Here is a 23,173-nt window from a genome sequence, read left to right on the forward strand (position 1 = left end):
AGTTTTGTTGATTATTTCCTTCACTGGGCAGAAGCTTTTAATTCTGATGTAGTCCCATCGCTTCTCGGCCTTTTGGCTAAGATCAAGTGTAATTCTGATGTAGTCCCAATAGTTTATTTTTGCTTTTGTTTCCCTTGCCTCGGGAGACATATCTAGAAAAATGTTGCTACAGCTGATGTCAGAAAAATTACTGACTGTGCTCTTTTCAGGGGTTTTTATGGTTTCAGGTGTCACATTTAGGTCTTTAATCCATTTTGAGTTTATTTTTGCATATGGTAAATGAAAGTGGTCCAGTTTCATTCTTTTGCATGTTGCTGTCCAGTTTTCCGAATACCGTTTGTTGAAGAGACTGTCTTTTTCCCACTGGATATTCATTCTCTTTTGTTGAAGATTTTTGATCATATAATCATGGGTTTATTTCTGGGTTTTCTATTCTATTCCACTGATCTAAGTGTCTGTTTGTATGCCGGTACCATACTGTTTTAATTACTACCTCTTTGTGATATAACTCGAAATCTGAGATTGTGATGCATCCAGTTTTTTCCTTTTCAAGGTTGCTTTGGCTATTCAAGGTCTTTTGTGGTTCCATACAAATTTTAGAATTGTTTGTTCTAGTTCTGTGAAACACGCTGTTGGTATTTTAATAGGGATTGCATTAAATGTGTAGATTGTTTTGAGTAGTATAGATATTTTAACAATATTTGTTCTTCCAAACCAGGAGTATGAAATGTCTTTCCATTTCTTTGCAGCATCTTGAATTTCTTTCATCAGTGTTTTATAGTTTTCAGAATACACCTCTTTGGTTAAGTTTATTCCTAGATATTTCATTGTTTGTAGTGCAATTGTAAATGGATTATTTTCTTAATTGCACTTTTTGTTGTTTATTAGTGTATAGGAATGCAACATACTTCTGTTGCCTGCAACATACTGATTTTGTATCCTGTGACTTTACTGAATTCATTTACCAGCCCTACATCCTATTTGTTTGTTTGTTTGTTTGTTAAGATTTTATTTATTCGACAAAGAGAGAGAGAGAGCACAAGCAGGGGGAGCAGCAGAGGAAGAGGGAGAAGCAGGCCCCCTGCTGAGCAAGGAGCCCGATGGACTTGATTCCAGGACCCTGGGATCATGACCTGAGCCGAAGGCAGATGCTTAACCAACTAAGCCACCCAGGGGTCCCCATACACCATGTTCTTAATTGGAAAGATTCAACATCACAAAGATGCCCATCATTCCACAGTTAATTTTAAAATGTATTATGATCAAAGTACCAACAGTATTATGATCAAAGTACCAACAGATCATTTCTCTGGAATCACACAAGCTAATTCTAAAGTTCATATGATATGGCTAATAATATTGATCTTACATATATTTCCACTTACCTTGTTTCTCTGTCTTAATCGCTGTGCCCCCAGGCCCAGGCTCAGAAGCAGTCTCTTAATAAACACATACGGATGAACCAACAAGCAGGAGATCGCTGGCTGGGTTGATGGATGGCTGTTTCTCAGATGGTTGATTCCAGCATGCTCTTCTCTTCTCAGAGCTCTGGATGAACCTCTCAAGAGCCGTGGGTCAGCAGAGGTTGTGGCAGTGGCCATTGAGAGAGCATATGCAAAGTGGCCATCACTGTTCCTACTGTTGTCACTCCAATCGAGCTATGTGCATTGCTGGTACAACGATATGGGTTGAAATTAATTGCCACTGGAAATATCTTTAAAAGACTTTACATTGTGATTCTGCATTAAGACAAAAAGTTACCATGTCCTTCAAAAAACCAAATGTTACCATGTCAGGAAAGTCACAACAATAGAACAGCAAGTAATTAGTAAATTAGAACAATTAGTAAGACAAGTACTTGTCATTGTGGGAATGACAAATTCCATACTTTCTTGCCAAGTAACAACCAAGAGCCTAGGAAATGAAAACACCCACAAAGAGACGAAGCTGTTTTGCTTCCTTGCAGGCTGCCCAGCAGAACCCAAGCAGTGCAAACAATGGAGAGATTACAAAATTCATCAGAGAGATGAAATTGGCAAGCCAGGAGAGACTGTTGTGACCACCCGTGTTTGACGCAGGAATATATCACTAAGCATTTGTCAGATTTCAATGGGCGACTTATTTTCCTACTTCACATAAAGTAACAGTGTCTCTCACTATTTTAGACAGCTGGAAATACAGCATGTGGTTTGCCTAACAGAAAATTCCCCATCCTCTCTTCCACCACATCCCAGGGGTCAAGGAATCTATTTCCCACATTACTAATTTTTTAAGGAATAAAGTTCAATAACTTGTTTGTTGTTTCTTCCCAGGGTGGAGGGAAGAGAGGAGAGGCTGATTTCATATGTCCCCGTGTCAAACTGCTTGAACTGAGTGAACGGTGGCCACAAATCAAAATTCGTGAGGTCTCTCAAAGGGAAGCTGGTTAAATCAAGTATGGTTCATCTATGCACTAAAATACTATGCAGCTGTTAAAATGACTGGGTGACTGTAGGTACTGATGCGGACATATTACAAAAATATATTAAATAGGGCAGGAAAGGTAAGGTGCCTCCCACTGCAATGTGCACATTCACTATGGAAAGGAAGTCAGGGGAGACCACTAGCAAGTCAGGCTTTCTTCCGATGGTCAAGCCCTAAGGTTGGGACCTCATCCTCATCTTAAGAGATATGCTAGTGATCACACGGCCAGCAAATGCCAGAGCTGGGATTCAAATCTACTGAGAGCGTTTCCATCAGATTAAGGGGGAGGATATGGAAGCAAAACCACCCAGTGCATATTATTTTATTGAATTTTTGCCAGGTGTGCATTACTAATTCTAAAGATAAATTTTTAAAATAGTATTTAAAAATTATGTACTGATAATTGTCTTCTTGGGAAACCATGGGTCATGGAAAGAATAAGTTGAAGCTAGACAGTGAAGTAAATGGGGTGTGAAAACAAGGGCTCAGGTTTGTGGCTGGCCAAGCTCTTGGCTGTACCTGAACTTGGGCGGGCTGAGTGGCTCTGAGAACCTTCGGGTACCTGGAATGGCTTCCTCTCTTCTGGCCTCACTCTAATTTGACAGCCTTCCAAGACTAGACAGGACCTGAGCATGAGGAGAGTAAAAAACATCAGGTTTTGGAGTCAAGAGCCCTATTGTCATTCTGACCCTCCCCTTTCAAAGGGTCCCAAGGCAAGTTGCCTTCCTGTACCTCAAATGTCTGTAAAATGGGGATGTTACACATCTCACAGGGTTGATGGGAAGTTTAAAAGAGGTGACATGTGCTGAGGATAAGGAGGGGCATAAAGCGCATGCCCGGTCGGTGCTTGCTATTATCCTGTTATTGGCCAGGATCCAGACCTCAAACTTGATTCTGGTAACAACTGTTGTCTTCCCCAGGAACAATACGTATTTTCCTCTCCACGTTTCTCCTTAAAAGAAACGTCAGCTTAGAGGTGCCTGGGTGGCTCAGTTGGTTAAGCATCTGACTTGGTTTTGGCTCAGGTCATTATCTCAAGGCCCTGGGATCGAGACCCGTGTCAGACCCTGCTCTCAGCAGAGAGTCTGCCTGAGAATTCTCTGTCTCCCTCTGCCCCTTCCCTAACTCATGCTTTCTTTCAAATAAGTAAAATTAAAAAAAAAAAAAAAAGTCAGATCCTGAACTAGATCCAGCTTCATTCCCATAATTACACTGAATGCCCAAAGAGTCCTGCCAGGTAGACACTATTATTTCCCAACTTCAAAAATGAGGACACTAAGGCTCAAAAAAATACTGTACCTTGCCCAAGGTGCCCCAGCTGGGGAAGGCAAACCAGACTTAACCCATATCACTGCAACTCCTATGCCCTTCTATTCTGCCCATCACACCCTGCTACCTCCCTGTTCATCTCTCAAGGCCAGATCTGAGCAGCTTTCCTAGACAGCCACAATTGCACTAACCTGCTGTCTCTAGTGCATCTCTTCAAGTCACAGACCATCTTTAGTTCAAAACTTGGACCTACTGTTCTCCAAAGGTCACTGAATTCCTAAAACGTAGGAAATGGACTGAGTCTACTCTTTTAGCCCCCCAGATACACAACTCCTACAAGTTGCCCCCCAACTTAAATTTAGGTACCTAGACAAGCTGAAAAGTGGGAGACTGTGTGCATTCCTAAATGCACATGGCAATTGTTAGTCATCAACTAAGCTTACCCTTCCATGCTGCAGCATCACAAGAAATGCAAAGAAAAATATCCAAAATGAAGATAGCCCATTACCGGCCACATATTTAACACTCAAATTTTCAGCAAAAAATACGCAGCATTAACACTTGCAAGCCTACTCAACTGCATTTCTTGATGCAAGCATTAGTAAGCAAGTATCAAGTCCCATCATACCACATTAAAGCAGACTTGACTGGTTTGACTCTATGTCCAACTTAGAGAAACACCTGTCCACTATCAGGTGAAGATGTGTTGTGCTTTTCTATAGGCCTGGGGAGGCTGTCTTACGGACCTAACTCTTCTGTGACAGGGATGCTTATTTCCTGGTGATTCAGTCCAACTGCCCATGGATTTCCTGTCAAGAGCACCCAACTGTGTGGGTTGCTCTTAACTCCATAAACCTAGCAGCAAAGAAAATCTTCAAGGATGAACTCAGAACCCTTCAAGTAGGCAGAACGTAATTGTAGGATTAGTAAATTTAGCAATCCCAAAATGGATTGTGCAGACAGCATCCACAAAGCCCACCTGATTTCAACTGTTAACCACTTGCCAAGCACGAGGCAAGTATAAACATCAGTAAAACAGTGGAGTGTGCAGACTGGGAAACAGGGAATTCCTGGCATTTCTGTGTCATTACTTTTAGTTAAAAAACCCACTGCCTTTTGAAGAAAAAGCCTGGAAGTATAAATCCTAAACCACAAACTCTAATGCCAAATTTTGGGGAGGGAAAAAAGTCTGTTGCTCTAAAACCATTAGAATAAAATAGGAGATAAAATTCTAGAAAGGCAAGTGGCCAGAGATGGTGCATCGTCATCCTATTTAGTGCAAGTCTTTTTATCATTACCCCAAAAACTCTGTACTACCAATTCCGCTTACCAAATAAAGCTGACTGCAGATAAGTTAGAGACCAAATAGGAAGAAGCTGAAATTTAAAAATATTTAAATTCAGGCATATGCTAATTAGTAGTCTTCTGAATCCAAAAGCCCAAGTGTTACTATCATCTACTACGCAACATATAAAAGAAGGAAGAACCCAGAATTTTCAGAAAACGGAATCCATTCTCACCAGTTAGGGCAATTCTACGCTTCTAATCATGTAGTTGTCTGAAGGAGACCTTTCTGAAACGACTCCAATACAGATGTTGTGGATCCATGCATGCAAATTAGTGCCAAATTATGCCAAAAGAGAACTTTTTTATAAGGTAAATCAGGATTTTTGTCAGATACCAGATTTGAGCTGTCCATTCAAGTCAGCGGCACCCTCCATGCGGAAATACCATTATCACTTAAGAAACAGAGCTACAATAAAATCATGCATTAAGCTTTTTCCCTTATAGAACAGGAAATGCTTATGGATCCTAAACCATCTGAAGTGACTGGGGATGAGGAGTTGGGAGGGAAGTGTGAACTATTATGGCAAATAAAGTAATTCCACACATGAAGATATTCTTCTAATTTATATTTTATTGCATTATGAAAATAATACATTTGGCAAAGTAATCTAGGCTCCAAATTGAAATAAAAGAAAATTCTGAAGAAAGTGTACTGATTATTTTTTAAATGTGAAATATTAGATGTATCCTAACCAATACATACTAGCATTCTTATTAGGCCAATAATCCAATAAACCTAATTATAATAATTCCACATAAAATTACAAGGTGTTTTTTGCATTCATCCATTTTATGATTAGCACAAATCTCGAGAGAACTGAGCCTCATTTGATCAAAACCAATGTAATTAAGAAACTCCTGTTCAGAAGACAATTTGAAACACTATCCAAAATTTTTATTTCCTTTGGTTCTACAAGTTGCATTTTCATCCTTATCACGTTACATTTCTCATAATCAAACATTGTAGCAGCTATAGATTCTGCCCAGTACCGTTATAAGTAAACTAGTATATTACATTTACATTATTTGAAAAATTACTGATTTTACAAATGCAAAAATGCATAAATACATGCCTATCTACACCGCAAAACAAAGTACTCTGAACCTCCATGCTTTAAGAGACTACACCTTCTGGTGCAGGATTTCTGGGATGCCTTTCCAAGCCAAAGGATTATAGCTCTCTGACAGGGAATTCCACTGCTCTGTCCACACTGCTGAAAGGTGTAGTTAAAATAAACCCTAATTGGATTAAATTTATCTAATGATCAACATTTAAAATATGACATTTTCCACTACTCATTTCTGTTTTGCTACATTTTCAGAACTGAAAAGATGTATTTTTTTAAAATGTACTAGGATAATATTTTCACTTTTTTAAAAGGGGAAAGTGCTAAAAACATTACACATATATTCTGTATCCTCATCAGATTTCAAGTTCTTTTTACATGTTGGGTTCAGAGTCTAGATTCTAACAGGTAAACAAACTGCTCAAGGCCAAAAAAAAAAAAAAAAAAAGGAAATAAAAGAAAATAATATTTTTAATCACTGAGGTCTTGCTTCTTCATTTAGATCTTTTAAATGACTTTGCTGATGTGTGTTAAGAAAATGTGCCTAAAATTAACCTTTAAAAAAATTCACATCTGAATCAGTTACTATTAGAACTGACATTCTCATCAAGCAAAGTCTGTGTAAGTGCACCTATGCATACTTGCGGAAATCTACTTCCAAGTGGGCATCAGTATCTTAAACCAGCTGAACAAGGTTTCCCAGTTTAACTACAGAAGTATTCCACCTACCCTAAAGGAGATATTCCATGAGCATTCTACAATTATCTGTATAAACAGGAACAAGTTTGATCTATGATCAACATATGAATATCTAATAAATATTAAAACTATTAAACTATAGATTAAAATGCAGATCTCTCATAGAGTTAAGTGATGGCATTTTGGTACATTCACCATTATTGTACTTTATTTAATAAAGAAATACATTTGCCCTTGCAAAAATAGCAATTGCAAGTTTACAAATAAAACCACAGACCTCAAAAGTCATGACGCTTAATCTTCAACTTATAACCAACAAAAGTAAATTGATTTGTTTACAAATGGTCCATGGCACAATTAAAACAAAAAATATCAAAAGGTCACAGGATCTTAAAGAATACGTTTATTGACAATAATTTCATAAATATTCTAAAGAAAATTTCAAAATTTCTAAACTTAAAATGTTTAAAATCTGTTCTCATTGGCAAAATATCCCTCAACAAAATAATAGGTCAATAGGTCACTACAAATGAATGTCACATTTAAAATTGGCTTCACCATTTTTGCAAAAAAATTTTTAAAAATTTACAATGTATGATTTTTCTCCCCTCCTAGGTACAGTAAATCAAAATGCAGTTTTTATTTCAACTACTAGACATATTCTTAAATATATCATCTAGCTGCTGTGAACCTGACAGTCAAGTCAGTCAGTAGTATATTTACCCTATCAACATAAACGGAGCCAAATCATTTTGGTAATTTTTCTCATAGCAATTTAAGTAGTCAAAATGCAAAAGTTGTGGTCGCCACCCACATCACCCCAAAGATTATGATACAGTGTCAGAAATTGTTTGCATCAGTTTTATAAGTTCATCTGTGTATTTTCAGGTATCTGAAACTAAAAAAGGGATTCTTTTGTATTTTGATAAAAATGTACTCGAATATTTCATAACATTAATATTTATTGCTTTATATGAATACTGTATTGAAAGCCCAAGCATTCAGTTTACACACAGAAATTATACAATTATATACCGCTTCACAAAGGCAGTGAACACATTACATTCTACAAAATCTACTTTACAGAAATTTAAAAATTCTAAATATCAAAAGGTACAGCTGAAGAAACAGGTATAAATTTGGCAGCCAGTAATTTTGACAGGGAAGTTGCAGCTTGCATGACTTTTAAATATGTGAATTTGAAAATATTGAGTTTAGAGTAATCATTGTGCTTTGTGTTAATCTGAAAAATATAACACTGGCTGTCGAAGAAGCATGTTCAAAAATATTTAATTCACTTCAAAATGTCATACAAATTATGGTGGTTTCTATGCACCCCTAAAGCTTCAGTCATTTAGCTCCAGTACATTACTATAGTAATATATTAATTCTTCCAGTACAGTGGGGTTTCATACCATTGACATTTGCATACTCTAGAATAATTTAGAAAGAAATGTGTAATATTCACAATGTTCAGAAAAGCAAGCAAAAGGTCAAGGAACCTGCCGGGTTCTTCTGAGATGGTCTCATGTCAGCATTCTACAAAATAGTAAGCTAATGTTTGAACACAGTTTCCAAGATAAAGCATATTTTCTCATAAATAATGAAGTCTTTTTCTCAGGCACCTCAGAAGTATACAAAAGAATTTTAGTTTGAACAGATCTCTTGGAATGTGTTTAACCTGGTATTTTAACAGACTTATTTCCAGGGTTTCACAAGGGCCAGATTTTATTTGAATTACTCAGAAGAGAAACTGAAAACTATCTTCTGAAAGAGGTGAACTCAATCATTACCAATAGAAAAAGTATCCACCGTATTCATCTCTTATAGAAACAGAAAAATATAACATTTCCCCCCTTAGAATAATATATATATATATGTATATATGACTTAAAGTTCCATTGTACATAGTCAAACAATAAAATCTGGAAACCAGCATGAAACCCTATAATTCACATGTTAAAATGTTGAAACTATGACCAAAATATGAAAACTGCTAGAGTTGTCAGAAAGAGACAAGACAAAAAGATTTCTTGCATATGTATAAACTAAATGTGATAATCTCCAAAAGGTTTTCAAAATTATAATTATTACCTTCCAGTTTAAAAACTTTAATTCTTTAAAAAAAAAAAAAAAAATCTATACACAAACCACTGATTTGACCAGACCGAAAAAAAGTCAGCGGTACGCAGGACCCAGAGGAGCTGATATTCACAGTTCTTACATGTACAACTCTTTCAGGATTTATCCCATAAAGTACTTTATTTTACAACCTGCTTCTCTTGTAAAACTAAAGGTCCACTTTATTACATAAAAGTTTTATACAGTGTAAAACCAGAACTGTATGTAAAATACTGCATCTACATGTTTCTGAACAGTTAGTCTTGTTCCATTGGTTCATCTGTGACTTCTGTGGTTTCATCGTCATTTTCCATGGATGACTCTGAGAGAATCGCTCCAGTTTTACTGGAGTTGGATCCCACTAATTCTTCTGTCTCATGGCAATCAGAACCACTACTTACAGGGCCTGTATTTTCACTACCTTCAGAATGTAAATCTTTCTCAGCTTGAGTCAGATCAGATTCCTCCATTTGATTATTTTCCTCAGAAGTCTCTTCATTCACAGTTAAGGCATCATCAGATTCTTTTTCTTGATTTTTTCTTTCTGGGATCATTTCTCTTGATGTCATAAAAGACTCTAAAAATAAGCAAATGTTGTTGTAGTTAAATTTTATTTTCAAAATACCTCCACAGTTAAGTTTCATGAATTCTGATATTCTACAGTTCAAATCATATCCCCTGAAACTCAGCAGCAACTACATACAGGTGGGAGAAAAGCCCAACATCAGCATTATAAGGAGTTCCATTATGTTATATTCTTTCACGCAAAATGAAGTACAAGAATTTGAGGATCTCCTTACTCCACCCTTTTACAGATGGTCTCTAAATACCTTCTTCTTCCTCTTCATCCTCTTCTTCATCCTCTTCTGTACAGTGCTGCCTGGTACAACTACTTTCCTTGTCTTTATCCTGAGATGATGACGATGCTTCTGTTTCTTCTACCATAACCGAAGCAATTTCACTGGAAGATGTTTGGCTGGCTGTCTCTCTGACTTCACTTTCTTTGTCAAACCTGAGTCTTTTTACCTCATGGCCCTCGGCCTCCACAGCATCTTCATCTGGATGTTTATTTTTTATAGGGCTCACTGAGGAACCTTCTGACTCAGATGTCGAAGAGTCACTGTAAATGTTTTTTTAAAGTGTCATTAATAAGACTGTTTTCTTCATCTTCCACATTCTCATTTTTAAGGTCTAATAATTTTTAAAATTGTATTTCAGTGTCAAAGTTAAATTATAACATCTGGGCAAAGAAAAACACAAGAGAATAATTTCAAGGGAACCTAAACTGTGTCATGAATATTTCCCACTAGAACTAGTCAACAAGTTATATGACATTTCTGTTCAGTTCTCCAGTAAGTTAAACGTCTTCCCATAAGAGAACTACAAGTCTTCCAAATGGATGTACTCATTAAGACCTCTTACTCGTTTAGTCTGCTTTCTCTTAATGTGATGCAGAAAATTTGAGATAGGAGATAAATAAAAGGTTTCCTTTAACGATCTACAATGAGAAATAACTCACAAAATTTCCAACTCATTTACAAATCTTTTCTCTTTTCAGGTTACTTTCAAAAACAAGAAATAGAAAACATAACCATAACCACTTTACTTTATGAATATCCTACTGTAAATAGGATCTCCCCAAATCAGCAGTTTTAAGCCTCCCGTATGACCATCTTCATCATGTGCTAATGCTGAAATGTCCAGAGGCCATAAACCACACTAAAACTTTACTTGCTGTGCTCTTCGAAACAACAGTATATAGTAAAAATGAGTGCTGAAAATAATGGATAAATGTCAACCTATTTTGAAAACTTTGTTTTTAAATACAAATCACATACAAACCTGTGATTTTTGTCCTCATTTTGCTGTAAGTTTGACTCTTTGCTGTCTGTGCTCTCAGGCAAGCCATTTGTTGTCATGGGGACTGACAAAGAAACCTTTGGTCGATTAAGTGGCCTGGGTGCCCCAGGCCCATTTATATTAGACCTAGGGTAAGATAAATGAACATCATTTTCCCGTTTTGGTAAGAAGTCACCCTCCCAAGGTTTGCTTATGTGAACACATCATAGAAGTATTTACTTTGATTTTAGGGTTACCAAATTAATTGTTTAGTGTATCCTATATCTTCCATAAAATGCCCAACTTTATTTAAGAAAGTATATTGAACGTGCTTCTCAAAATTAGAAAAATGCAATCAATCTCACCGTTCAGTATAACTTGGTGAATTTCCAGGAAACATAACACCATTCATTCGATTTAAACTACTGGAATTGTTTTTTCTATGAGAAAAGAAAAAAACACTATTATAGATTGCTTAGTTCTTTAATTCTGATAAGAGCCATAGTCTAAAAGATCTTTTGCACGATCTCATAGTCACAGAACCAAACAGACTTCTGTGAGAAATAGAAGTATGGGATTACCTTAATATCTCATTTAACGCAGGTATATTCTTGTGAGAGTTCTAAAAACAAACTGTTATTGTCTATGAAATCACATTTTATAAATCCAGTGTTTCTTAACAGGAGACAACAATCTCCTCTCAACTCCCCTTCATGGAGCCCACAGTCCCAGGGGACTCTTGGCAATGTCTGAAGACATTTTTCAGGGAAAGAGGGACATTACTGGCATCCAGTAGGTAGAAGCCAGGGACAGCACTAAACTTGCTTTAATTCCCAGGATAACCACTCATAACAAAACATCAATAGTGCCAAGGGCTGTGTCTTAAACCAACACATTAATTTGCTATATAAATCTTGACAACTGGAAATACTTTTCCATCATGAGGAGGAAAGTCATCAAAGAACTATTCCAAACCTAGGAGTTATGCCCCAGAGACGCCATGGTAAGGTATCTAGGATGGGATCTCAGGGCCCTGAGTACGATGACAGTACATAAATCCACAAATCTTTAAGATTACAGTAAATCACCAATCACTTTGATACAAACCTCTTTACTAGAAAAATATAGATAATATCATTGGTAATATTTTACTTGAGGGACTGGGTGGTAGGTTCACAGTATTTATAAATGTCATCCTGCTTCATTCCATGTAAAATAAATGTAACCTAATTTAAAGACTAATGTATTAGAAATGATATAATCAGTATATACAGAAATACAAAAATCTCTATACTTACTCTGAAGAAGGATAAACGCAGCTAACAACCATCACATTCTGCAATAACAAAAATTGATGCTTTAATAGGAGGAAAAGCACTACAACATTAAGTTTAATCATTTGTTTTTAAGCTCTCAAAATCACCCTGGCAGATTAAGTTCCTATCTACTCCAATTTTACTAATAAAATTGTAGAAAACTTTTAATCAAACAACAGAAACTAAACAATAACAGGCTAAACCTAACAACCTACTAAACCATTTGCTCCTTCTGCCAGTATTATTTTAACTCTACTCTAGCTACTTTGGAGCCCTGACATCATATATCAAATGTAATCCAGTGGAATCACACTCTTATTTTAGATCGAAATCATGTCAAGATACTTAGAGATTGAACTATTTAGGCCATGTATAATGAATTTAATTAAAAAGCAGTATCCAATCAAAGGTCTGATGTGCAGTAGCATCATACACACACAAAAAGAGCTTCAGACCTTTTTAATATAATCTTCCCAGTAATACTGACTTTACTAATAGTCAAGATTCATTAAAAGTGTAGTATGAGCCAAAGTGTTTTTCATTTGATCCCCTCCACAGCCCTCTTATTATCCATACTTCACAGATCAGAAAATGAGACTTGGGTTAGGTAACTGGTCCATGGTCACCCAAGTATGAAACACTGCAGTTCTGATTTGGTGACAGGGCCACTCCTGGTACGACTACTCTGACTGCCTCTTCATTCAAAGATTGTCAAAATCTAATTATTAAAAGTCCAATAAGCTGAAAATAAGTACTGAAGAATCACCTCAGTTTCCTGCCCTTCAGGAATCTTATTAAATCAAGGGCCTGGAAGCTCAACAAAACAAATTAATCCAGTAAGGCTCTAAGATCTACTGTAAACACTAAGTAATGGGCTTAGTCCTGCTCCAAGGTAGAATAAACTGAATTTGAATTAGAACCATAAAATGAACATTGGACTACGTTTTAGGATCAGAGAGGGAATTAGCAACCTACTGGTCCAATCAATCTTGGTTCCCACAGGGCTCCTTCACTGGTTCTTCACTCTAAACAAGTCAATTTCCTACTTTTCATTCCCTCAAACACCTTGATGTCTTTGTTCATCACATTGTTTACTGGATCCAAAATCCCCTTCCCTTACAACATCCCTTACCCACAAAAAACACCAATGCTTTCTTCATTCTTAACTCTGATCTACATCTTTCTCAATATCTAAGTTAAATTTTTCTATCAGATTTTCCAAAGTTGTGCACTTCTGAAATCCCAAAATGAATTCCATGGGTAAACAAGTGTGCAAAACACAACTGAAGTTCAAAATATCAATTCCAGAACTTTGCAGAGCCTTTAATGTTAATGTATACTAGGAATTTTGAAGATACTGTAAGCTGCTTTCCCCAAACTTAACTGATCACAAGTCCTCTCTCTGTGCTCCTCCTATTAAATCTCACTCCAAAACTTAGTTTTTCCCAAATTAGGAAAAGAATCTGGAAAAACTTCAGGTAGGTTTCAGGAAACCTATTCGAAGAAAAGGTGCCTGAAACAGAACTTACTCAGTGCTCTCTTCTGAAATAGATTAAAGTTTAATATAATCCCAATGATAAAATAAATACCTTCTCTACGCCTCTGAGAAATTTGTCTGTTCCTGTATAGTTTCTCCTTGGATCTGTTAGCAATTCACATAGTCGCTGAATAGTAAAAGGGATACTGCAAAAGAATATAATTTTATAGTTTGAGGTCATTAATTACCAAGAGAATTAGAAACATTTCACTCTTGCTATTTAAAGATTTATCTAGTCACCCATGTATTAAGCAACAAAAGAAAATGCTACCACAGGGGGATGAATAGATGAGTGACTTAAAAAATAGGCAAGACAATAAGCATACCTGTCTTTTTAACAAGAAAATCCCTTGCCTTAAAAAGCAATTTAAAAAAGAACACAAAATTTTAAGTTTCAAAACTAATGGAGAAATATATTTTAACATTCTGAGTATGATTATTTAAAGTTTACAAGAGAGGCAACACAAATAATAATCAAATTACAGTTTATTAAATACAGGAACTTCTCAAGGATTCCTTTGCACACAAAGATTTCTTTACAGTGTCTCCAAATAAAACTACAAATGCTTTGTTATCAGACAGAACAAGGCAAATGATTTCAATGAAAAAGTATTATAAATAGGGTTCTGCTCCAAGGGCACCTGGGTGGCTCAGTCGGGTAAGCATCTGCCTTCGGCTCAAGTCATGATCCAGAAGTCCTGGGATCAAGCCCCAGATTGGGCTGCCTGCTCAGCGGGGAGTTTGCCTCTCCCTCTAAACCCTCCCCCCTTTCATGTTCTCTCTCTCAAATAAAGAAAATCTTAAAAAAAAAGGGGGGGGTTCTGCTCCATAGTCAGTTTTACATACAATCTATGTTTCATCAGATATAAAATACACACAAACACAATCAATATTTTGATAAGTGCCTTACCATAATCAAATTTTCAACTGATCATACCAAATACAAAACTGATATAAGTTGGAACTAAAATCATTTATAAATATTAAAAATAATTTATCTCACACACTATTAGCATTCCTCACAATTACAGTCTGAACAGCAAACATAAAAGCATTTGATAGGACAAACACAGCTAAAAAGTATAAACATAAACTTCAGACTTCATTATATGCCATTCAAATCTATTTATTTTCCTTATAAAGAGAATTACAAAACCTCAAATTAAGAGTTAATATTCACAAAGTTCTTTACTATGTATAGGCATTTTGACACAATACTCTCCCACAAAGGAAAGCCACTAGTGCATAATAGTGCCAAGACTCAAACCCAGTGTCTCTAACTTCAAATCCCTTGTCCTCCTCTCCATTATTCCTACTTAAAATCTTGTTTATTTTCTAATGGGACAGACTATATTTAAGTTCTTATATTCTTTGCATCAATATTATTCTTATGTTCTTACAAAAAGTCAGTGTCAGGTTTATAACAAATTTTGAAAAGGTATAAAGTGTACGTTATTCATACAAAAATAAACATTTTACTTGTGAGAGGCCAAGAATAAACCTTTTCTCAAGTAGCATCAAAACCTAAAAATCACAAAACTATCTCTCGGTCAACAAAAGACTGAGTGCTAACTAAAAGACAGAATGTGTGTCTCATATCACAAATACTCAGAAGCAACTAGAAATTACAGAACTCTGATGCTCACCATAACTGCTAAAGGAAAGTCCTTTGGGTTTCTGAGAAAGCATATGGTTTCTTCCTTTTGAAAATATGGTCAAAGTGGAGTACACACACAAGTCAAAACTAAGAATCTTAGTTTTGCACACCAACATTACTAATAATGAAACAGCTTACTGTTCTATTCATTCCTATAAAGATACCACTAAGGGAAAACCTATAGCTAATACACAAAACTGTTAACTGCATTAAAAAATTTAGGAAAATATTTTCCCAAGCTACGTACATAATAAACAACATGAGTTTACAAATTGAAAACTCAGATTTGATTGAAAGCTGAAGGGAAGGATCTCCTCCTTTATATTAGGTTCAATATACAAGTTATGTGTACACATATACATCTGAAATGCAGTACCACCTTGATTTCTGAGTATTAATGGTATACCTGCACCTCTGCCCCTTCTACAAGTTCACTACTTTCCAAACCTCAATCACACAAACTCCACCTATGCTATTCCCTCATTAACTAACTCATAGTGATACTACAATTAAAAGTGTATAATTATTCAAAAATAAGCAAAATAGCACCCAGTGTTAACAATATTCAAATAATACTTAACTGACAAATACTTCAACAGATATTATCTATGTCTTTTCCTCCAACTAAATTTCTTTCAAATACCAAAAACCAGTATTTTCCCTTAAGTTAAAAACAGCTTTAAAACATAAGTATCTTTAAACTTTCTGTTTAATAATGTTTACATGTTTTGGCTAATTTTCTTCAGGAAGATAAGTAAAAGTGTAGCCAATTATTAACAATGCACGTGTTGGTAAATAATACTGTCTTTAGGGGGAAAATGTATTATGTCTGCACAGCACTGTTAGCAATAAAAGCCTATGGTAAAATCTGTTTACTCCTTAAAGACACTTTCAGGAACTTTTGAGGTATTTTACGAAGTGTCCAACAGATGGCACTAAAATGTCATATAATACCCACCCCCTTGCGTATGCAGGCTAAAATACAAGTATTACTTGTAAATAAAAGTATCCTTTGGAAACATTAATATGACCCTAACAATTGCACTGAAGGTCCCTTTACACAGTTGTACTTTTTAACCTTTTAGGTAAATATCAAAGTCTACCACAAGCTAGAAATCAGAGCATGTAAATAGCTACAATAAATGTTAATAAAATTTTGTACACAATGTTATCAAGACACAATAAACTGTATGCCAAGGAAGCAAGCCTGAACCTGGAACATTTAATCTAAGATCTTTAAAAGGAGGTATAAGAATAAACCAGATAAACAATTCCAAAATGAATGGATGGTACAAAAACTATATGCCAGGTTTGCTCTCTGTCAGTCTTTAGACATAGCATACAAAAGTTTATTCTAACTCCTGAAAATATTAAAACTTTCTCCAGTAAAAATCACTAACTAAATTAAGACCCTATGTGCTAAAAAGAAAAAAAGGAAAAATGCACACAATGAAAAATCTGAACCAGAGTCCCTAAATGTGGAGAAATGGGGTAAGGATGTTCATTGGAACTGTACACTGTAAAATAAGTAACTTAACAGAAAAATATCCGGGGTTATTTCAAATAGAATATATTCAGTTTACTCTGCAATATAATACCTATTTGCCTGCCACCCTGAGATAAAAACTAAGATTACATAAGGAACTGGGCAGGTAGGGGGGCGCTTTTAAAAGGAACATGACTAGCTAGCATTTTCAACTTTAAAAAAAAAAAAAGTGTGTCTACAAAATCCAATTAAAGTTGGGGGGGAAAAAACCTACATTAAGGATCCAAAAGTGACTGGTCCTTTCAAATGGTATTTACTCAGAAACACAACAGAACACTGATGTCCAGTCTACCTCTGATGTACAAATTATAAGGTAGTGTCGTTAAAAAGGTATACTTGCTAGCCCACTGAGAGACTGTGTCCAAGTTGAATTTATCACAAAGTTTCATGTTCACATCTAGGAAACAGGGATTCTGAAAGTATACTTCTCACTACTGATTATCATTAAGACTAAATAAAATATAATGTATATAAACCACGTGAAAGTGCCTGAAATATTTTATAAGATGTTCATTAAATCTTAGTTCCTATCATCATCCTGATCTCACCCACTAATTAATGGAGGCTGTAGAAAGCTGTTTACAAACACTCCACAGACCAACTACAGAGGAACAAAACCAAAAGTTTATCTCTGTCTTTTAAAATACTCATTTTAATTCGAAGGAGAGCAACTAACACATTTTACATTAATTATAGAGTATATCTGAATTTGACTGCAATGTGTACCCATTCACTGAATTTAAAAAAAGTATCAGGGCACCTGGGTGGCACAGTCAGTTAAGCATCGATTCTTGATTTCAGCTCAGGTCATGATCTCAGGGTTGTGAGACAGAGCCCTGGATCAGGCTCCCCATTAGGTGTGGAGCCTGCTTGAGATTCTCTCTCCCCCTTTCCACACCCAAGCCCTTAATACTCGTTAAGTCTTACATACCTGAAGGCTATGAGAATTCAAATAACAGGAAAGGGGCTGAACATCAGAGAAAGACATCTAAGCATGAATTAGCACTTCAATGCTATTTTTAACAGAAAGAAATTTTAAACAATAAGGCCAACACCTAAAGGAAGAATTTCCAATCTTATATTTTAAACTGCGAAATTACAGTTTGACTAAAATTTATCTTAGTCTATTTAAATGTTTCATCAAGATGTACAAATATTCTGAATGTATACAAGGTATTCAGTTGGAAAGAAGACATTCAGAAAAGGAAAATGCATTTAATTCAGAAATCTAAGATAAAAATCAGATAATTGATTACTCCTTTGTAACACAAGCCACTTTCCTCATGAAAAAAAAATAAAGGAATATAAAATATAACACAGAGACCATCTGAGTCTAAAAACTAAGAGAGGGGTGCCTGGGTGGCTCAGTCGTTAAGCGTCTGCCTTCGGCTCAGGGCATGATCCCGGAACTCTGGGATCGAGCCCCACATCGGGCTCCTCCGCTGGGAGCCTGCCTCTTCCTCTCCCGCTCCCCCTGCTCGTGTTCCCTCTCTCGCTGGCTGTCTCTCTGTCAAGTAAATAAATAAAATCTTTAAAAAAAAAAAAGTGTTTTCTCTTGATTTAAAAAAATAAATAAAAATAAAATAAAAACTAAGAACCATAAAATCAGACATGTTATGAAAAATGTTAAAATAGACAGCTCACTTAAGTTTTATGCATAAAGATGTCATTTCTCTTATGTCCTTATTTTCTATGAACAGCTACATTTATACTATGCCTTAGTTAACAGAATTACTTAAATCCGACTTGAACTATTCAGGTAAAAACTAGCTTAAATGTATCTCAGTTATCACCAAGAATATAAAATAAATAAAAAATATCTATATATCTATCTCAATTATCCAAGGTTGAACAGGTTCAGTTTTGTTTACTCTTAAGTCCTACAAAAATCAGAAATATCACTGGAATCATGAGATATTATCTATCTTTATCTTAATTATCTATGCAATATGCTCTATCTGTACTCAGGTTTTAGATTTGTATAAATATACACATAGTTAGATATTCTTATATATGTATTTTCTACCTCAAATCAAATGTCAGAAATTAAGATTTACTGAAAACACCAATATAAAATGACAAGTACAAACAATTAAGAAAATGAATCAGCCTCTTTAAATAATGCTAAGTAATTTGTAAACTAACTGTGCCATTCCCCATCCCAAAATAAATGTGTAGCAACTGTCAACACTTTCAATCAAGTTAATCATCTTTTGTAGTGCCTATAGTAGTCTGAATTGTCACTGTCCTGGCATCAAATCAAAAATGTCAAGAAAAAATTAAACTTCTGCTATATCCTACCTTTCAATTTAAAACATTTTATTAGAACATCAAATCAAACCAAATGACCAAAGGACAAGACAAGGCAGGGGTAAAACGAGGAGGGAAGGCTACTAAATAATTCCAATTCTCAACTAGTTATGCTAAGTGAAAGAGAGAGAAGAAAACAGAAATAAACACATTTAGCTAAAAGATTTAATATGCTCAACAAATACTGACACAAAAACTCTTTTTCCCAACCAACTGAAGAGAATTCAGGAAGCAGCAATAAAATAGGTCAAAGGAAGTAAGAGAACAAAGTAACAAAAAGCTAGAACCTATTCTCTCATCCCTGAATAATCTCAAATTAACTGCAAAGCAAACAATACAAAATCAAAAAAGGATTATGCTTTAAATTTATGATCCAGATTTAAGAGTATAAAAATCTCATATACGACCTTTTAAAAAAGTATTAAGAGGCACACTGTCAGGTGCAGAAATTTGGTATCTGTGTGTGTGCAACACACATACAAAACAATGTGAAAGTTTTTAGGAGTAAGAAAAATCTGGTCAATCATGTACGTTAAAGTAACTTTAGAGAAGAAATTCAATATTCAGAAAGACTATCATGCCAAAAGATGAAAAGCGCCCTTCAGTTGTAACCAACTATACCTGCCTTAGAAAGAGGATGTGACAATTAAAAAGATTTTTAGGTATCAAATGGTTATGTACTTTTTCCAGACCTGCTCATAAATACATAGCCACACTACTTTAGTCAACCGCCCACAGTAACTGAAATTTACTGCTTATTTTAGAAAGGTCTTAGGCTTAACAACATTGACAAAGGAGAAGCAAAGACACACAGTTAATTTATATTCATTATTCTTCAATGTCAGCAATTTAGAGGATGTATCAGTATATTTTAAAAAACTACTCGCAATGTAAATTACATTCTTTCTACCCCTTGAAGTCCCTCTTTGTGTACTAGTAGGAATGAACTACTGGAAATAAAATATAAATATAAAAACATGCTCTTATTCCCTTTCATTTATTTATTCAGTACTTGTTTGAAAACCTACTGTTCAGGCATTCACTGTTGTAGGCCTTGTTTGGAAAAGACAGTTAACCCTGTTTTCCAGATTCTTACAGTTCAAAAACTCAAGCCAACAAGTGAATGGACAATTTCCACTTCAAGAGGGAAAATTTAAATGCTGACAATATACTACAATAATTTTAGAAAAGGGATAATCTTTTTCAGGACTAAATACTGTGAAGCATTTAATAACAGAGCTTTTTACTAATTAAAAGCAAAAACAAAACAATAAACTAACCAATAAGAAAATCACCCCAAAATATGAAACAAGAAAGGGTATGAAACCACCATGTGTAAGAGCCAATAAGCACTTGATAAAATGTCCAATTTCACTTGCAGTCAAAGACACACAAAATATTAAAGAATTACAATATCTGCACTTATATACACACAAAATGATACACATTTTGCAAGGTCAACTTGGCAGTTCAACAGAAATTTTAAGCATGCGCACACTGTGTGTAACAATTCTATTTCTACAAATTAAAAGCAATCTACACATACATTCAATGTGTGACATTCATCAACACAAGAAGGTATGTACAAGGATGCTACAAGCACTATTTATAATAGCCAAAAAATAAACACCCACCACCAATGGAAACAATGCAAACTTGTTCGTATAATAAAAAATAATGCAGTCATTTCAAATACATAGACGAACAGAAGTGATACCTCTATAAATGTGCTGATACAGAGATTTCAAAGCTCTTCGAAAAGGAAAATACAACTAGCATATGACATGATCCCACTTTCTTTTATGTACTACTCCTATGACATTTAAGGATCTTTTCAAAAGCATGAACAAATATTTCTCTAACTTAAAAGGTGACCTATTATAAACAGTGGGAAAGGTATACTAAAAAGGATAAATTCTCAATCTGGCTGAAAAAGACCAAAATGCTACTTATAGCCACCACTCTTAGCAAAATTTTTAAAACACCAATTAATTGATTTATATTCAAACATAAAAATAAAATTGAAAAAAATCATAAACATGTTTCAATATATAACATAATAAATCATATAAATATATTACTATAAATATAATAAAGACCAAAAAGGTTAATTAAAAACTGAAAAATATTTATCACTGATTAAGACTTCAATCCTGCCTGATTAGGGAAAAGGATTCATAAACTGCTATTCTGAAAAATCAAAAACAATATAAGTTCAAAATACTTATGGTTCAAAGATAAAAAATATTTTAAAAGCAATTACATGTCTTAGGCATGCATTTAACGACCATTCAAATCATTTTCAGAAGTAGGTGAATAACCTGTTTTACAGACTAAGAAATCCTAAATATTCAGTTTTATTTATTCTACGTATCTGTCTAGTGCATCCTAATTTTGAAAGAACTGAAAATAGTATTACTAATTCAGAATCACCAGTCTATTAGCTTAACATTCACAAAGCAGTAGCATAATATGACCTGCTTTACCTTAACTCTTAGTTTTTAATGGTAGCCATAACTTATTGAAATGAGAAGACGAGCTATGATGTCTAGGTACTACCTATGTACTATTTATAAATATCCCAAAGAAGTATTCTTATAATGATTAATTCAGTTCAAGAGTAAATCTTATGCAACATATTTCTAATATAAAGTATGTGGCTTTGGGTATGTACCTTTAAAAAATACTATTATTGACAAAGCAATATGTGCATGCAGATAAATAATTTTCAGTACAGTGTAAAAAAGTACAATAGGGTAAAAGTCAAAATAAGTCTCCCTCCCATCCCAAACCCCCAAAGGCAGCTCAAAGATAAAGCTGTAAATTCTACCCCCAAAAAAGTATTTTAGTAACATACCTAAAACCAAAGCCTAAGAATTTGTTATTTTAAGCAAAACTCAAAACTTAAAAGCACAGAAACATGATATAAAACAAAGGATTAACTGAATTACACTACCTTGTTGCAAATCCCATGTGTTTAAATATCTGAAAAGAATGAGACTGTTTATGCTACCTAAAAATACTCACAAATAAAACCTTTTCAAATAAAACCTATCCCAAATATGAATTCATGGTTAACATATCCACAATTCATTAAATTCGGTACTGTCACCCCACACTCCAAATTGCTAACGTCAATCTAAATACTGAACAATTCAACTTCACAAATACTTCTTCCCTTCAGTAAAGAAAACCCTATAAATACAAAGTCCTAAAAAGAAAAATATTTAAAATGACACAATATGACGCGCAACATTTTTTAAAATTGCAGTTTATTTTAATGCAGTGTATCTTTTAACGCAATGTTTTACAAAGGGCTAAAAATGGTTACTTGTTACTTGGGAGTAAAAGGGGAACTCTAAAAAAAATTTTAAATAGAAAGTCCTAAGTAGAATACGTTCAGAAATTATTTTTCATTTAAAAAAAATGTTACTCATCTCAATGATATGCAGGTTCTAGGCAAACTATAAAGATTTATAATATCACATATAAAATGGAAAGAAAAAACTAACATATTTCCTGAATGTTTCCACCATCAAACCCATTTAAAGTCCAAACGCCACTGATACCCATAAAGGTGATTCAAGTTCAATAAATAAATTACATAAATAAATACGTTGTAATTATTTTAAATACTTGTAAGCTAAAAATCACTAACTACTAAATGTCACCAGAGACACAGAACTTATTTAATGGATAGTCAATAATCAATGCTTAAATAAAAATCCATAATGTTCTGCTAAAAATTAAACCTTTAAAATAGTATTAAGTGCATACCCATTAAATCCAGTGACAATTTTCAGTATTCTTTCCTTCATTTCATCAAAGGGAATATATTCGACATTAGGGTTGGGAGGACCTCTCGGTTCAGGAGCTGAAGTTCTGAAATCATCCATCACTTTCTCCAGTTTGAAAATAAAATAGCCTTTAAATTGGGACCACTGAATCCTATAAGCAAAAAAAACAAAAACAAAAACAAAAAAACCAAAAAAACACAGTAAC

At 34.7% G+C, this 23,173-nt stretch overlaps 1 protein-coding gene across 6 annotated transcripts in view; it reads right to left on the reverse strand.

Annotated features, from left to right (window-relative positions):
- Window positions 1-5,635: 5,635 nt before the first annotated feature.
- The window catches only part of PPP4R2 (protein phosphatase 4 regulatory subunit 2), a 52,563-nt gene continuing 35,025 nt past the window's right edge, over window positions 5,636-23,173 (reverse strand). For 3 of the 6 annotated variants that reach the window (XM_040628544.1, XM_040628543.1, XM_040628542.1), the window contains exons 3-9: window positions 22,949-23,119; window positions 13,711-13,804; window positions 12,104-12,141; window positions 11,171-11,245; window positions 10,809-10,952; window positions 9,797-10,086; window positions 5,636-9,543 (exon numbers count right to left, since the gene is read on the reverse strand). In XM_040628544.1, the coding sequence (XP_040484478.1) occupies window positions 9,224-9,543; window positions 9,797-10,086; window positions 10,809-10,952; window positions 11,171-11,245; window positions 12,104-12,141; window positions 13,711-13,804; window positions 22,949-23,119 (1,132 nt within the window). In that variant the 3' untranslated portion in view covers window positions 5,636-9,223. The remainder of the gene's footprint in view (window positions 9,544-9,796; window positions 10,087-10,808; window positions 10,953-11,170; window positions 11,246-12,103; window positions 12,142-13,710; window positions 13,805-22,948; window positions 23,120-23,173) is intronic. The other 3 variants (XM_040628547.1, XM_040628546.1, XM_040628545.1) reach the window with 1 other exon arrangement.

The sequence above is a fragment of the Ursus maritimus genome, unplaced genomic scaffold, assembly GCF_017311325.1.
Source record: "Ursus maritimus isolate PB19 unplaced genomic scaffold, ASM1731132v1 scaffold_14, whole genome shotgun sequence".
Lineage (NCBI taxonomy): Eukaryota > Metazoa > Chordata > Mammalia > Carnivora > Ursidae > Ursus > Ursus maritimus.